Raw genomic sequence first — 16,728 nt, forward strand, 5'->3', positions numbered from 1 at the left:
ATGGGAACCACTGTGGGGACCCAACGAGTTTAATCACAAGTGCGACGAGATAAAATTATTTTGAGAACAATTGAGGAGTTGTATGTTTTGTACAATTCATAGATAGAATCTGTGTGCTAAAATGTTTTTTTGGGTTAGACCTGAATTTGGAGGGAGAGGCCCTGACAGACTCTTCGGAGTGTAGGCTGGGGGTAAATACACTTGGTTTAAGTGCTGCTTTAAGCTTGTTTCGATCCCACATGGTTGAAGCATTCTTGCTAAACAACATGACCTTGAGTGGTCTCCCTATGATTTTTACCTAGTGAAAGTGACCTGACTTATTAGTGTGTAGTTTGTCTTGTCATGTACTCATAGGCACTCGACGAGGTTTTTCACTAACATGATATCACATTGCATATAAGATTGAGTCTTAGTATATCTGTTGCATAACGCTTGCGTATTGATCGATATCGATTGATTTAATGATATTGTGTTTTGATCCTTGTGTACATGAATGATGTGAAAATGAATGAGACATGTTGCGATGTTACGCGACAAAGTGGTGGAATGACGTGAGCTATGTTTAAGTAAGTTGTATCTCATTTATATGATATGTATATCTATGTTGTCATGTTTCTCTCTATTAGTTAGGAATGTGATAATTCATTCTCCGTATGCTATTTGTGTTTGGATCCTGTGATGATATCAAACTTTGTGTTTGTGAGAGCAGATGATTAAGTGGATGACTATGGAGAACCTCATGCTAGAGGACGCTAGAACACAATACTCTGATAGGATGTGACATTGAGGTATAAGTTTCTATATTAATTGCATGAAGTCTTAGACGACTTTGTTTTGAGTTGAAATGATTTTATTATTTATTTGGACAAATTCTATTATGATGTTAGAAAAGTGAATGTGAGTCCTTTTACCATTTGAAATGCTTTTATTTAAATGTGTTTTAAAATTTTTAATTAATTATACATTCCTATTTCTTTAATTATTAGTACCTATATGTGTGGGGTAGAAGGTGTCACAATTTCTCCAACAATTGAACCAAACAAATCTGCATCTGGATATATTAGAGGACTTTCATCCGTGAATAGCATAGATTTGCTCATTATAGTCTTTATCATATGAATACCTATGCTCATCACTTCAGTTGTTTTATATCTCAGACTACTTATTTAGTGGATTTCTTCCACTCCCTATCTATTTCTTTTTATAAAGACAAACAAAACTCTAACTTTGGGAGAGTTTGATACATATTCATCTAGTCATAATTTTTCATTCTTTTTCTGCTCATTGATAGTGAATTTAGTCATATTATTCTAGAAAATGCATATTTTTATTTTTCTACTTTATATTACTATTTTTATAATTATTTTCTACATTGGATAAAATGAAGGCCATTAAGAGCAAGAGGATCGAGGAAGACAATAAAAAGTCAGAGATCACTACATCTTTGCAAAGTATTAAAAAAAAATCTATTTAAGAACGCTTGGGAGTAGTTCAGTACTTCATGAACCATTGGCTCACTCATGAATTTCCCCTAGTATGCAAGTCACGTAAGCTCACGAGACACCAGAGGTTAATTAAAATTTAAAAGAACACGTTTAAGCAAAAATTGACTTGTCATATATTACATGGACTAGTATATTGGAGGCACAGTCACCATGACCATAAACTTCTATACCAACTCCCTTTATGCTCTTTCCTATGCAACATCTCTATTGATTGACTTTGTTGAACATTTAGCTTTTGTGTTTGGGTTTTGGAGTGTGGCACACTCATCGACATACACACACCTTAAAAAAATTGCCTGTGTTTTAGCGTAGATATTTTATTTATTTTTGAAAAAATATTAGTTCACTCCATCATACCATTGGACATTAAGTCAAGGATATCAGTGTATTAAAAAAATTAGCTTGAAATATAATACCAAAAATATTTCCCCTAGTATGCAAGTCTTCTAGACTTACAAGAGATTAAAATAATATTAAATAAAGTTGACTAGACTTTTTCGTCAATATTTTGACTTGTCATATGATTATATGGACTAGTATCCACATGCAGTTTATACATTTCATCGTTAAATGTATTAAATGTTAAATTAATGAAGGGTTAAGAAGTCACCAGGGTTAAAATGTCACCCTGTTTTTCCACAACTTGAGAGATCTTTCGGGGACATGGAGGCACGGTCACCACAATCACAAACTTCCATTCCAACTTCGTTTCTGGTCTGCCCTGAAGAACATGGCTGATTTTTTCGTCTTTGATATTGCTGAAACATTGCTAGAGAAGCTTGCTTCTTATGTTTCTGAAGAAGCTTCTCGAGCCTATGATGTGTACGAGGATCTTCAAGGGATCAAAGACACCTTGTCAATTGTGAAAGGCGTGCTGTTGGATGCAGAAGAGAAGAAGGAGCAGAAGCACGGGTTGCGCGAATGGCTCAGGCAGATTCAAAATGTCTGCTTTGATGCTGAAGACGTATTGGATGGATTTGAGTGCCATAACTTGAGAAAGCAAGTTGTCAAAGCATCAGGCAGCACCGGGATGAAGGTAGGCCACTTCTTTTCTTCGTCCAATTCTCTTGTTTTCCGTCTTAGGATGGCTCGTCAAATCAAACATGTTAGGTGTAGATTGGATAAGATAGCAGCTGATGGGAACAAGTTTGGTCTAGAGAGGATTTCTGTTGACCACAGACTTGTGCAAAGGAGAGAAATGACTTATTCACATATTGATGCTTCAGGAGTGATGGGAAGGGACAATGATAGGGAAGAAATTATCAAGCTTTTGATGCAACCTCACCCTCATGGGGATGGTGATGGAGATAAAAGTGTGTGTGTTATTCCCATAGTGGGTATTGGAGGCTTGGGGAAGACTACACTTGCAAGGTTGGTGTTCAATGATAAGAGGATGGATGAACTTTTCCAATTAAAGATGTGGGTGTGTGTCTCTGATGACTTTGACATTAGGCAGATAATTATTAAAATCATCAACTGTGCTTCAGCTTCTACCTCAGCTCCATCAATTGCTCTTGCTCACCATGAAAGCATTAACAACTTAGATATTGAGCAGCTACAAAGTCAGCTTAGACACAAGCTTTCTGGTCTGACGTATTTACTGGTCTTGGATGACATATGGAATGATGATCGTGCAAAATGGATAGAATTAAATGATTTAATAAAAGTTGGTGCAGTGGGAAGCAAAATTTTAGTGACAACACGGAGTGACTCAATTGCTTCAATGGTGGGCACTGTACCCTCTTATGTTTTAGAAGGTCTGTCTGTGGAGAATTGTTTGTCTCTGTTTGTTAAATGGGCATTCAAGGAAGGTGAAGAAAAAAAATACCCAAATCTAGTGGATATAGGAAAAGAAATGGTGAAAAAATGCCAAGGGGTTCCACTAGCTGTTCGAACTTTAGGAAGTTCTCTGTTCTTGAATTTTGATTTAGAAAGATGGGAATTTGTAAGAGACCATGAGATCTGGAACTTAAACCAAAAGAAAGATGACATTTTACCTGCCCTTAAGTTGAGCTATGATCAAATGCCATCTTATTTGAGGCAGTGTTTTGCTTATTTTTCCCTCTTTCCCAAGGATTTTGGCCACATTGGTTCTCATTTTGTGAGTCTTTGGGGATCATTTGGATTACTTCGATCTCCCTCTGGAAGTCAAAAGGTGGAGAATATTGCAAGACAATATATAGCCGAGTTACATTCAAGATCATTTCTCGAGGATTTTGTGGACTTTGGCCATGTTTACTATTTCAAAGTACATGATTTGGTACATGATCTTGCGTCATATGTTGCCAAAGAGGAGTTTCTAGTGGTAGACTCCCGTACTCGCAATATACCCAAGCAAGTAAGGCATTTATCGGTTGTTGAAAATGATTCACTAAGCCATGCTTTATTCCCCAAGTCCAGAAGTGTAAGAACTATATATTTTCCCATGTTCGGAGTGGGTCTTGACAGTGAAGCTCTTATGGATACATGGATAGCAAGATACAAATACTTAAGGGTTTTACATTTAAGTGATTCCTCTTTTGAGACTCTACCCAATTCAATTGCTAAATTGGAGCACTTGCGAGCTCTCAATCTTGCAAATAACTGCAAAATAAAAAGACTTCCTCATTCGATATGCAAACTCCAAAATTTGCAAGTTTTGTCACTGAGAGGATGCATGGAGCTTCAAACATTGCCTAAAGGATTAGGGATGTTAATGAGCCTTCGAAAATTTTATATAACCACAAAACAATCTATTCTGTCAGAGGATGAATTTGCAAGATTGAGAAATCTTCATACTCTGAGTTTTGAATATTGTGACAATTTGAAATTTTTGTTCAAAGTGGCACAAGTCAGTTCTCTTGAAGTTTTGATCGTTCAATCATGTGGGAGCCTAGAGTCGTTACCTCTTCATATTCTCCCTAAGCTGGAGTCTCTGTTTGTAAAACGGTGCGAGAGGCTAAATTTGTCGTTCAACAGTGAAAGTCCTATCCAAAAATTGAGGATGAAATTGCTGCATCTTGAGCATTTTCCAAGGCAACAGATATTGCCTCAATGGATTGAAGGAGCCACAAACACTTTACAGACATTGTTTATTGTAAATTTTCATAGTCTTGAGATGCTTCCTGAGTGGCTGACAACAATGACTCATGTTAAGATGCTCCATATTGTTAACTGTCCTCGGCTGTTGTATTTCCCAAGTGACATGAATCGCCTCAGTGCCCTAGAAGATTTGGACATAGATGGTTGTCCTGAATTGTGTCGAAAATGTCAGCCACTATCTGGTGAGTACTGGTCCTCCATTGCTCACATAAAACGCGTTTCTTTTGGTGAAAAAAAAGAAGGGAAACTGCTTTTTCAAACTCAAACATGGATCCGGTTGGGGTTGCGCGATTAGTAACATTGAAATGTTGCACAGGCATGGAGATTGCAATTTAAAACCTTATCAATTATGAAGTGCCGACCCTGAAGTTTGAAATATTATTTTGTGGCTAATATTAAAACATATGTTGAATCCCTGGTTCAAGTCTTGTTGATGATTGGCGTGAGAGCAGTGGCTGTTTTTTTTTGGTAGGGTAAACTTAATACCTGATTGAATCCCTGGTTCAAGTCTCCTTTGGTAGGGTAAACTTAATATACAAGTCTTGAAGAGCTTGGAAGGCCTAGGATTCTTGTCATTTTTAATTGCTCAGGATTGTTTAGAGACCTTTTCATCAATCAGGTATTACTTGTCGCTGTTTTTTTTTTTTTTTTTTTGTCAATGGCAGCTAAGACCAATTTAGTAGTCCTTGTCTTCCATCATTGATTGAAATATTGCCATTATTGTTTAGAATTGCAACTTGCAGTTGTCATATTTTAATATTGTTAACAAAAGAATCATGGCATAGGAAATACTTCTGAGTTCCAGCCTTCTTCACTTCTAAATAATTAATATCCTTCATTGAAAGCATAACGATAGCTGCATCAGAAACTCTGATAATGATTAAGTATTCGAGTTTACAGTTTTGCATAATAGCTATCTTACATTTTATTTTATTAGGCTGTTGGTTGCTAATTGCTTTGATTGCTCATTAGTTTTCATTACTCAGATGAATCTTCTAGATAGAGCAGTGAGGATGGTTGACGAATTAGATGAACCAGCAGAGCAAAAGAAAGCATGCATTAGAACAAGCTCAAGCCCTTGGAATTAAAGTTCAAGAGGCAGAAACAAGGGTTTTCTCCAACACCTCCGATCCTACTCCTCAAACATTAACCTGGCTTTGGAGAATTCTGCATGGAATGATGAGAATCAGCTCCAGGACACATATCTTAACAGAAAGTCTTTTGGATTTTGATTATCATGCCCCTGGTGCTGGCATGACTGAGAAAAGTAAAGTCTTTGAGATGGCACAGTGGATGTCACATTCCAAAACCCTGATTCATCTGAAATTTCCCTCACCGATGTCAGCCATTATTTAGACTCAGACCCGTCTAATCTGGTTCAAAATCCAAGGAAAGATGGGAAGAAGCATAGTCCATACATTGCTGATACAACCACAGCCAATGCTCAGGTATAAATTGTGGCAGTGAGTATCCTATTTTCAAGTTTGGTCTGATATTTTTCCTTACTTGAAAAGAGCCTCCAATCACATTGACTTTGTATGATAGATAATGGATTTCTTTTGACCTTCTTGAAAAATATTTCTTTAAGGTATGTACACTTGCTCAGACAGTTAGATTTGATGCAAGAACCATGCTGTTGAACCGAAAGTGGTATGAAGAGGCATGTTGTCTAGTGGATATGAGGGTGCTCACGAGATTAAGAAGAGAACAAATACAGTGGAGGTGTAGTGCAACTTTAGGCCAAGTTGACAAGTGGGTGTATGAAGAAGCCAACACAAATTTCATTCATGATATGCAAATGTTGAACAAGCCCATTAACACAAATCCAAACTTTTTCAGGAAGCTAGTGTAGACACTATTGGAAACCAATGGACGTGTGGTTATTGGGAAATTTCTGAAGAGAATATTGAGAGGCTCAGGAATTTGTATTCAGAAGTGGAAGTCAAAATTGAAAAGAGCATCCTTCTAATTAAAGTGATTTTGTTTTCCTTTTCACATTCTTTGAGATGAAGTCTGCTTTGTGCAGTTCCCATCTGCTACCCCTGCTAACAAATATAGGTTTCAGTTCAAATTTGATTGCTTAGATTATTTTCTTGCATGAAAAGAATTTGATAATATTCAGCATAATTACATGATATTTACAACTGAACTGTGAAGCCTTGAGGAAGTCTTTAGGTACGTGTCTATCTCTTTTTTCTTGTCCGTTAGAATGTTGATTCTACTCTATCACTACTCCTAAGAAAACAACTAAAAGAGCTAAAAGACATAAACATAAATTCATTTTTCTTCATTGATATCTCAGTAGTAAACAAACCTTACATCATATAATAACTCTAATGGATGCCAATCATACACTTATCATCATCTAATATTTTAGGAAAAACAAAATAAAACTAATATTAAAAGGATAATATCAAATGTTGTCTAAGGTTAAAAATCACTTATTTGAACCTAGAGACCCATCCTCTCATTGCCACATCAAATATCTATTACATCTATCACATTCCTCTATTATTTCTTTCTCTTTTTAGTTATATATTAGCATATGAGGTCTCCATTTAACATTGTCCAATGTTTCTAGACAAGACTAGATCACATATATATAATTGAGTACTTCATGAACCATTGGTTCACTCATGAATTTCCCTAGTGTATGTAAGCCTTAAAGTAAAAATTGACCGACTTAAAAAAAAGAAGTAAAAATTGACTTGTCATTATATGGGACATGCATTATCTAGCGGAGGTACAATCACCATAACCACAAACTGCTATCCCAACTCGCTTTCTGCCATGTCCTACACAACATCTAATGGTTGACTTTGTTATATGAACACATTTATGAAGTACGATTACTCCTGCTTTCGGTGTTTGGGTTTTGAACTGTGGGACACGCATCCAATATACATAACTCTTAAAAAATTTGCATAATACGGGTTTTAACGTAGATACTTAATTAAAAAATATATTTTTATCAGTTCAGAAATAATTGATTCTACTACTTTATACGATTGGACATTTCAAGGATATCGGTATTATAATTTTTAATTATTAAAAAATAGCTTTAAATATAATACAAAATATCTCGATTCTCAATTTAAATCGATTGACATATTATTCATATTTAATTTTATTTGATTTTCTCCCTCACATAAACATAAATGAATTATTGCCGTGTGAAGGTTTATAAACGTTGGATGTTGGAATAGTGGTATTCATGCAGCGTCGGTGAACAGTGACTTTCTGATTCGAGACCATCCTATATGAACCGGAAGGCGCATGCAGTCACCACAACCTCAAACTTATATCCCAACTCTGATTTAGCTCTTTCCTGAAGAGCATGGCCGAATATTTTCTCTTTGATATTGCTGAATCACTGTTAGGGAAGCTTGCATCTTACGTTTATGATGAAGCTTCTCGAGCATATGATCTGTGTGAGGATGTGCAAGGCATCAAAGACACTTTGTCAATTGTGAAAGGTGTGCTGTTGGATGCTGAGGAGAAGAAGGAGCAGAAGCATGGGTTGCGTGAATGGCTCAGGCAGATTCAAAACGTATGCCTAGATGCTGAAGATGTTTTGGATGGATTTGAGTGCCACAATCTAACATCCCATTTTTAATGAAATAAATTAAAAAAAATTTTATTTAAAATAAATAGAATTTTAAAAAATAATAAATTTTTTATATGTAAATAAATAATTTTATTAACTAAAATAATAATTTTAGATAAATAATATATATATATATATTTTTTTTAAAAAAATATATTTTATTTATTCATTTGATAGAAACTAAAATAAATTTTTTATTATATAAAATAATATAATAAAAAAATAGGATAAATAATAGTCGAGAGTATCTTATATGTAATAAGAGACGTATGATCTCTCTTTCACCTCGTCTCTGTAATTTTTTTTTTTTTCAAAATTTTTTTTTTTTTTGCATATACTTAAGCTTGTTTTAAAAATAATGATTTTAGATTTATTAATTATTGGATCATTGTTAAATTTGAACACAAGGTTAAAATCTTAATTCAGCACACACCCATCATTGGGATTTTTAATTTACATTAGAAAATGTGATCTCGAAGTTTAATTAATTATTTTAGAGGCTTTAAAAGTTATGAAAAATTATGAAAGCTTAATAGGTTATATATATATAAAAATTTACATCATATCGATGGAAAATTCATATTTAATTTTATTCTGCTTCTGCCTCAGCTCCATCTATTACTCTTGCTCAACAAGAAAATATTAGCAGCTTAGATATTGAGCAGTTACAAAGTCATCTTGGACACAAGCTTTCTGGTCAGAAATATTTACTAGTATTGGATGATATATGGGGTGATGATCGTGCAAAATGGATAGTGTTGAAAGATTTAATAAAAGTCGGAAGTCGGTGAAGGGGGAAGCAATGTTTTAGTGACAACACGAAGTAAGTAACTCAACTGCTTCGATGCTGGACACTGTTCCCTCATATGTTTTAGAAAGTCTTTCTCTGGAGCATTATTTATCTCTATTTGTAAAATGGGAATTTAAGGAAGGTGAAGAAAAAAAATCCAAATCTAGTGGATATCGGAAAAGAAATTGTGGAAAAATGCCGAGGGCTTCCGTTAGCTGTGCGAACTTTAGGAAGTTCCCTATATTTAAATTTTGATTTAGAAAGATGGGAATTTGTAAGGGATCATGAGATATGGAACTTAAAACAAAAGAAAGATGACATTTTACCTGCCCTTAAGTTGAGCTATTGTTAGGGAAGTGATAAGGACAGTAGAAGACATACTCAAGGAGAAAGAACCAAAGGTGCAACCAGGGCTGCAAATAGAGAAGCCCAAGAGAAAGGTCATGAAACCAGCATACCTCGAGGAAATTGGCATCATGCATCATGCATACATGCACCCTACGTAGGAAAAGCGCAAATCATAAGATAGCATTGTGTCTTCTAGAAGATGCGTAGGTAGTGGGGATAAAGGCATATTTGCTGTTAGGATATTTGCTTTTAGGATATTTCTGATTACGTTTCCGTTTTTGCTTGTCGGGACTTGTCTCCTTTATAGCAGCTATATATATGTAAGAAATGACGCTTCGAAGGATATCAGAAAAATATAGCAGAAAAGTTCTCTCTTAGTTCTCTCTCTCTCACTCTCTGGAGGCTTGTCTTGGTCCTCGAATTCCAAGACGTAACAGCTATGATCAAATGCCATCTTATTTGAGGCTCTGTTTTGCTTACTTTTCCCTTTTTTATCCTAAAGATTTTGGCCTTTCTGGTTCTTATTTTGTTAGTCTTTGGGGATCACTTGGATTACTTCGATCTCCCTCTGGAAGTCATAAGCTAGGGAATATATAGCAGAGTTACATTCAAGATCATTTCTGGAGGATTTTGTGGACTTTGGCCACTTTTACTATTTCAAAGTACATGATTTGGTGCATGATCTTTCCGTGTATGTTGCAAGAGAGGAGCTTCCTAGTGGTAAACTCCCATACTTGCAATATACCTGAGCATGTAAGGCATTTATCTGTTGTTGAGAATGATTCACTTAGCCATGCTTTGTTCCCCAAGTCCAGAAATGTGAGAACTATATTATTTCCGATTGTGGGAATGGGTGTTGGCAGTGAAGCTCTTTTGGATACATTGAAAACAAGTTACAAAAACTTACGGGTTTTAGATTTAAGTGATTCGTCATTTGAGAGTCTACCTAATTCAATTGCAAAACTGGAACATCTGCGAGCTCTCACTGTTGCCAATAACTGCAAAATAAAGAGACTTCCTCATTCTATATGCAAACTCCAAAATTTGGAAATTTTGTCACTCAGAGGATGCAAGGAGCTTGAAACATTGCCCAGAGGATTTGGGATGTTAATCAGCCTTCGAAAATTCTACATAACCACAAAACAATCTATTTTCAAGATTACGCAATCTTGAAACTTTGACTTTTGAATATGGTGACAATTTGATGTTTTTCAAATGCAGACATGGATCCGGTTGAGATTGCGTAATAACACAAAAATGTTGTGCAGGCATGGAGACTGCAATGTAAAACATTATCATGTATGAAATCGTTGACCCTGAAATTTCAAATATTATGTGGTGGCTAAAATTAAAATATATGGTGAATCCCTGGCTCAATTCTTGTGGATAATTGGTGTGAGTCCAGTGGCTTATACCTTCGTTAGGGTAAACTGGGTGGAACAATGTAAGTGTTGAAGAACTTGGAAATCCCAGGATTGATGTCGTATTGCCGTTGTTAAATGCTCAGAGACCTTTTCATCGATAAGGTATTACTGCTAGGACCAATTTCGTAGACATCGTGTTCCGTCATTGATTTGAATATTGCTATTACGGTTTAGGATGGCAACTTGCGTAACATCTTTTTTTTCCCCTCAAATAAATTAAAAAAATTATTTAAAAATAATTAGAGTTTTAAAAAATAATGAATTTTTTCTAATTAAATAATTAAGAAGAAATATTTTTATTAAATAAAATAATAATTTTAAGGTAAATAAAATAAATATATGTTCTTAGAAAAAAATATTTTATTTATTCATTTGATAGGAAGTCAAATAAATTTTTTTATATAAAATAAAAAAAAGTAAATAATAGTCTAATAGTACCCTAATTATAAATAGTCAGTTCTTATATTTACGATAGTTCTCTTTTTCTTTTAAATTTGTTTTTCCTATTCTCTCACCCAAAATCTTATCTTTTTTAACGCATACACTAAAACTTGTTTCAATAAAACTATGATTTCAGACTTGTTAACCGTTGGATTGTCATAAAATTTGAATACGATGTTCGAAACTTATTTTCTCACACCTCACCGTTGGGATTTGTGAACTAATATCTGTGAATACCTAAATATGTCTCTCGCATGAAACTTTCTTTTTCCTGCAAATACCTAAATATGTCCCAGTAAAACTATGATCATAAACTTGTTAACAGTTGGATCTTTGTAAAATTTGAACACCAGATTAGGAGCTTGTTTTCACAGATTTGCATCGTTGGAATCTGTGAAATAATGTTTGTGGTGAGAAAAATATCCCTCGCACGGAGACAATGAAATGGAGGCTCTAATCCCTTCTCCTTGTCTCTTTGAAAATCCTAACAGAGCAACCAGAAAAAAAAGTTTGAGGAATCTTAGGAAACCGTTAGAGATGTTGCTATCGCTTTAGAACTACACACGTGAGCCCACTTAGAGGTAAGATATGATTTTATCACAATTGAAGTCAAGATGAACATGTGTAGGGATCCTTAGAGGATCAAATTGGGATTTATTTTGGGATGTTTATTGTATTATAATTCTTCCTGTACGACTACAATTATGAAATTGTTGTCTTTGACGAACCAATTGATGCCCTAATGCAAATTGGTTGATAAAATTGAGTGCTCTTGGTGTTTTCATGTTTTTGACATATGATTTTGATATGATTATGTGAAATTGTTTGAGGGGTTTAATCATATGAACACAACATATTAATATTATTATTGTGTGACATGTATATAATGCATGAGGCGTGATAACGTGTTGTCTTGGGATTGTGGAAGTGTGATGAACTATGTGTAAGTGACAAGTTGAGTATGTGTTAAATTGTGAGATCACACATGTGTATTGAGATGTTGTGAACATTGAGTTGTGGGTTATGAATCGTACAATCACACAACTGTAAGATCCTTTAAGGATGACGGGTTAATGTGAGACAAGTATTGTGATGAAATCCACTATGGGAACCCGACGAGTTTAACTACTTTGAGGCTCGACGAGTTAAAATTATTTTGAGAACGGTTGATGAGTCGTGTGTTTTATACAATTCATAGATAAAGTCTGTGTGCTAAAATAATTTTTTGAGTTGGACTTGAATCAGGAGGGAGAGCCCCTAACGAATTCTTCGAGTGTAGACCTTGGGGGTAAATACACTTGGTTTGAATGCTCCTTGAAGTCTATGTTGATCCCATATGATTGGAACGTTCTCACAAAACAAAGTCATTCTGACTGGTCTTCTTATGATTTTACCTAGTGAGAGTGACTTGACTTACGAGTGTGTGGTCTGTCTTGTCATGTATTCCTGGGCACCTAATGAGGTTTTTCCCTGCTAGGGTATCACATTGCATATAGGATTGAGTGTTAGTATATTTGTTGTATAACACTTGTGTATTGATTGATATTGATTGGTTGAGTGATATTGTGTCCTGATCCTTGAGTACGTGAATGATGTGAAAATGTGTGACACATGTAGTGTTGAGATTTGATGTTACGTGATAAGTGATGGAATGACACGGATTGTGTTAAAGTAAGTTGTATTTTATTTATATGATATGTATATCTATGTTGTCTTGTTTCTCTCTATTAGTTAGAAATGTGATAACTCACTTTATCTATGTTATTTGTGTTTGGATCCTGTGATGATCTGAACTTTGTGTTCGTGAGAGCAGATGATTAGGTGGATGACTATGGAAAATCTCATGCTAGAAGATGTTGGAATACAATGCTCTGATAGGATGTGACGTTGGAACATGAGGTTCTGTATTAATTGCATGAAGTTCTAGACATGTAATTTTTATTATTTTGTTTCACATGTTGAGTCTTTAGTTTATTCTTTGGAGTTTTGGACAACCTTGTTTTAAGTCGGAGATATTTTTAATATATTTTAGTTGGTAATAGTAAAGTGAATGTGACTCTTTTACCTATGTGAATTTGTTTAAGTGATTTGAATAAAATTGATTTAATTAAATTGTGAATTTTTATGTTTTTCTATTTTAATATTGTTACCAAAAGAGTCATGGCATAGGAAATACTGAGTTCCGACCTTTTTCTTCGCATCTCAATAATTAATATCCTTAATTGAAACCATAACGATTGCTACATAAGAAACCCTGATAATGATTGAGTTAACAGCTTTGCATAAGAGCTATCTTACAACTTATTTTATTAGGTTGTTGGTTGCAAATTGCTTTGGTTGCTTATTAGTTTATTTATTCAATACTCAGATGAATCTTCTGGATAGAGCAGTGAAGATGGTTTCTGAATTAGATGAACCAGCACTCCAGCAGAGCAAAACTATGTAAGAAAGCATGCTTTAGAACAAGCTCCGGCCCATGGAATTGAAGTTCAAGAGGCAGCAAAAAGGGTCTTCTCCAACTTCTCTAGATCCTACTCCTCCAAATAAACCTGGCTGTGGATAATTTTTCATGGAATGTTGAGAATCAGCTCCAGTGCATGTATCTTAGCCGAAAGACTTTTGCTTTTGATTGTGATGCCCCTGGTGCATACATAACTGAGAAAAGAAAAGTCTTTGAGATGGCTCTATGCACAGAGCATGCCACATTCCAAAACCTTGATTCATGTGAAATTTCCCTCACTGATGTTAGTCATTACATAGACTCAGACCCAACTAATCTAGTTCAAAATCTAAAGGAAGATGGGAAGAAGCGTAATCCATACATTGTTTATATAAATATACAATACAACCACAACTCATGCTCAGGTATAAATTGTTGCAGCGACTCTACTATTTTCAGCCTTGTTTTGATAGTTCTCCAAACTAGAAAAGATCCTCCAATCACATTGACCTTGTATTATAGATATTGAAATATTTCTTTCATGTGGGTACACTTATTGAGACAATGATCAGTCGTCAACGAAACTGAACTGGTAAATACTCTGTACCGATGTCTTGGTGACATAAAAAACACTTGCTGAGACAGTTAGACTTGAAGCAGGAATGAAGCTGTTGAACCCACCAAAGTGGTATCAAGGGATGTTTTCTAGTGGTTATGAGGGTGTTTGAGATCAACAAGAGACTCACCAATATAGTGGGGTGGAGTGCAACTTTAGGCCAAGTTCACAATTGGGAGTAAGAAGCTAACACAACTTTCATTCAAGATAAACAAATGCTGAACAAGCTCATTAACTCTAATCCAAACTCCTTCTAAAAGCTGGTGCAGACATTCTTGGAAGCCAATGGATGTGGTTACTGGGAAACTTCAGAATATTGAGAGGCTCAGGAAGTTGTACTAAGAAGTGGTAGACAATATTGAAGGCTTTGTTCTTTGATGTTCATAGCTAATTAGCTATTACTTAGAAGAAGATACAATAGAGAAGAGAAGAGCATCCTTCTAATGTGATTTTTTTTTCCTTTTCTCTTTTTTGAGATCAAATATCCTTTGAGCAGTTTTGAATTTCAACCCCTGAGAACTAATAAAGGTTTTAGTTCAACATGGATTGCTTAGATTATTTTCTTACATGAGTACTCATAAGAGAAAAAAAAAATGAAAAGGTAAAATATATTGAAATTCTCCATAAACTACAATCAACTTATGTATCTTACCTTTTATATAAGCTACCTGAAAAAAAAAGTTCTATAAAAGTAAAGTGTATAAATTGATTTTATCTTATGTGAGAGTGCAATTCATATTATCTTTTACATTTTTCTCCTATAAGAGCTTAAATTTTGAGAAATTTATTCAAACTGAGGCAATATCTCTACTAAATTTCAATGGAAATAAGTGTAAAAGAATTTTACACAAACAGTGCATGCATACACTATTTTTATATTTTTTTTAGAGATTTAATTACAATTTTGAGAAAAAAAGAGAAATTTAACTGGCATATTAAAATTGCTACTTACCTTCTATACGCCAATAAATTTATTGGAGCATGGACCATATGGTGTGCTTATCCACCTAGAAGTCGCTCATCTATTTGTTGACTTTGTTATATCAAACATTTATGAGTTACGGTTAAAAAGTTTGCATAATGTGTTTTAACTAGATATTCAATAAAATTTATTTCTGTCAGTTCAGAAATTGAGTCATACTTTATACGATTGGAGATTTGAAGGATATCAAAGTTATAATTTTTAATTATTAAAAAAATTTTAAATATAAAAATAAAAAATCTAAAAATATCTATCAATTTTTTTTTAGGCTTGTATGAAAATGTAAATAATAAGTGGTTAAACTTTCATTTTTCTAAAAGAAAAAAGTGAATATATATATATATTATATATATATATATATATATATATATATATATATTTTAAAGTTATAAATTATTTTTTTGGGATTTCTTTATAAGGGAACAAAATATTTACATTGCAAAATGTCATTACCTACATTTCCTTATAAACTTGTTGTTGTTGACATGTTATTCATATTTTATTTTTTAAATTTTATTTTATAGTAAATGTAAAAAAATAACTTTTATCCAATCATAAATTATAGTTAATATGAATTTTACTAAGACAATTATTGTAAAATTAATAAATTATCATAATATTGTCGGTACATAATTTTTTTCTGTTGTATAAAACATACGCAAAGACTGATTTCAACTAAACTTCACTTTATATTTTTCCAATTTTGTATTAATAATTGTTTTAAAAAAATGGATAACACTACAGGTCAGCTATTTATACTTATTGCGCGCATTTAGAGTTCGTACCATATAACAGTTCTCTTACTTTGATTTTCTCCCTCAAGTACACATAAAATGTAGGTGCGAGGTGTCAGTTTACACACTATTCTAACTCCGATTCTGCTCTTTTCTGAAGAAAATGGCTGAATCATTTGTGTTCCATATTGCTGAATCACTGTTGCAGAAGCTTGCTTCTTATGTTTCTGAAGAAGCTTCTCGAGCCTATGATGTGTACGAGGATCTTCAAGTGATTAAAGGCACCTTGTCAATTGTGAAAGGTGTGCTGTTGGATGCAGAAGAGAAGAAGGAGCAGAAGCACGGTTGCGCGAATGGCTCATGCAGATTCAAAACGTCTGCTTTGATGCTGAAGACGTATTGGATGGATTTGAGTGCCAAAACTTGAGAAAGCAAGTTGTCAAAGCATCAGGCAGCACAAGGATGAAGGTAGGCCACTTCTTTTCTTCGTCCAATTCTCTTGTTTTCCGTCTTAGCATGGCTCGTCAAATCAAACATGTTAGGTGTAGATTGGATAAGATAGCAGCTGATGGGAACAAGTTTGGTCTAGAGAGGATTTCTGTTGACCACAGACTTGTGCAAAGAAGAGAAATGACTTATTCACATATTGATGCTTCAGGAGTGATTGGAAGGGATAATGATAGGGAAGAAATTATCAAGCTTTTGATGCAACCTCACCCTCATGGGGATGGTGATGGAGATAAAAGTGTGTGTGTTATTC

The 16,728-nt window shown here is 34.3% G+C and overlaps 1 protein-coding gene and 3 pseudogenes across 2 annotated transcripts; all 4 read left to right on the top strand.

Annotated features, from left to right (window-relative positions):
* The first annotated feature begins 2,102 nt into the window (after positions 1-2,102).
* LOC114399513 (putative disease resistance protein RGA3) lies at positions 2,103-6,583 on the top strand. Of its 2 annotated transcripts, XM_028361711.1 has the most exons (4): positions 2,103-5,205; positions 5,573-6,034; positions 6,175-6,338; positions 6,426-6,583. In XM_028361711.1, the coding sequence occupies exon 1, from the start codon at positions 2,236-2,238 to the stop codon at positions 4,879-4,881; it is 2,646 nt and encodes an 881-aa protein (XP_028217512.1). In that variant the 5' UTR covers positions 2,103-2,235; the 3' UTR covers positions 4,882-5,205; positions 5,573-6,034; positions 6,175-6,338; positions 6,426-6,583. The 2 variants fall into 2 exon arrangements, with proteins under 2 accessions (XP_028217512.1, XP_028217513.1); XM_028361712.1 differs by lacking the exon at positions 6,426-6,583 and having other exon boundaries at positions 5,559-6,034; positions 6,175-6,424.
* A 1,340-nt stretch (positions 6,584-7,923) lies between these two features.
* LOC114398829 lies at positions 7,924-10,504 on the top strand (annotated as a pseudogene).
* A 3,060-nt stretch (positions 10,505-13,564) lies between these two features.
* LOC114398830 lies at positions 13,565-14,509 on the top strand (annotated as a pseudogene).
* A 1,590-nt stretch (positions 14,510-16,099) lies between these two features.
* The window catches only part of LOC114399515, a 39,134-nt pseudogene continuing 38,505 nt past the window's right edge, over positions 16,100-16,728 (top strand).

This window comes from Glycine soja, chromosome 19, assembly GCF_004193775.1.
Source record: "Glycine soja cultivar W05 chromosome 19, ASM419377v2, whole genome shotgun sequence".
Classification (NCBI taxonomy): domain Eukaryota; kingdom Viridiplantae; phylum Streptophyta; class Magnoliopsida; order Fabales; family Fabaceae; genus Glycine; species Glycine soja.

Bases quoted from the DNA above. Each gene is read 5' to 3' on its own strand.
- LOC114399513 (XM_028361711.1), top strand. From the start codon at position 2,236: ATGGCTGATTTTTTCGTCTTTGATATTGCTGAAACATTGCTAGAGAAG.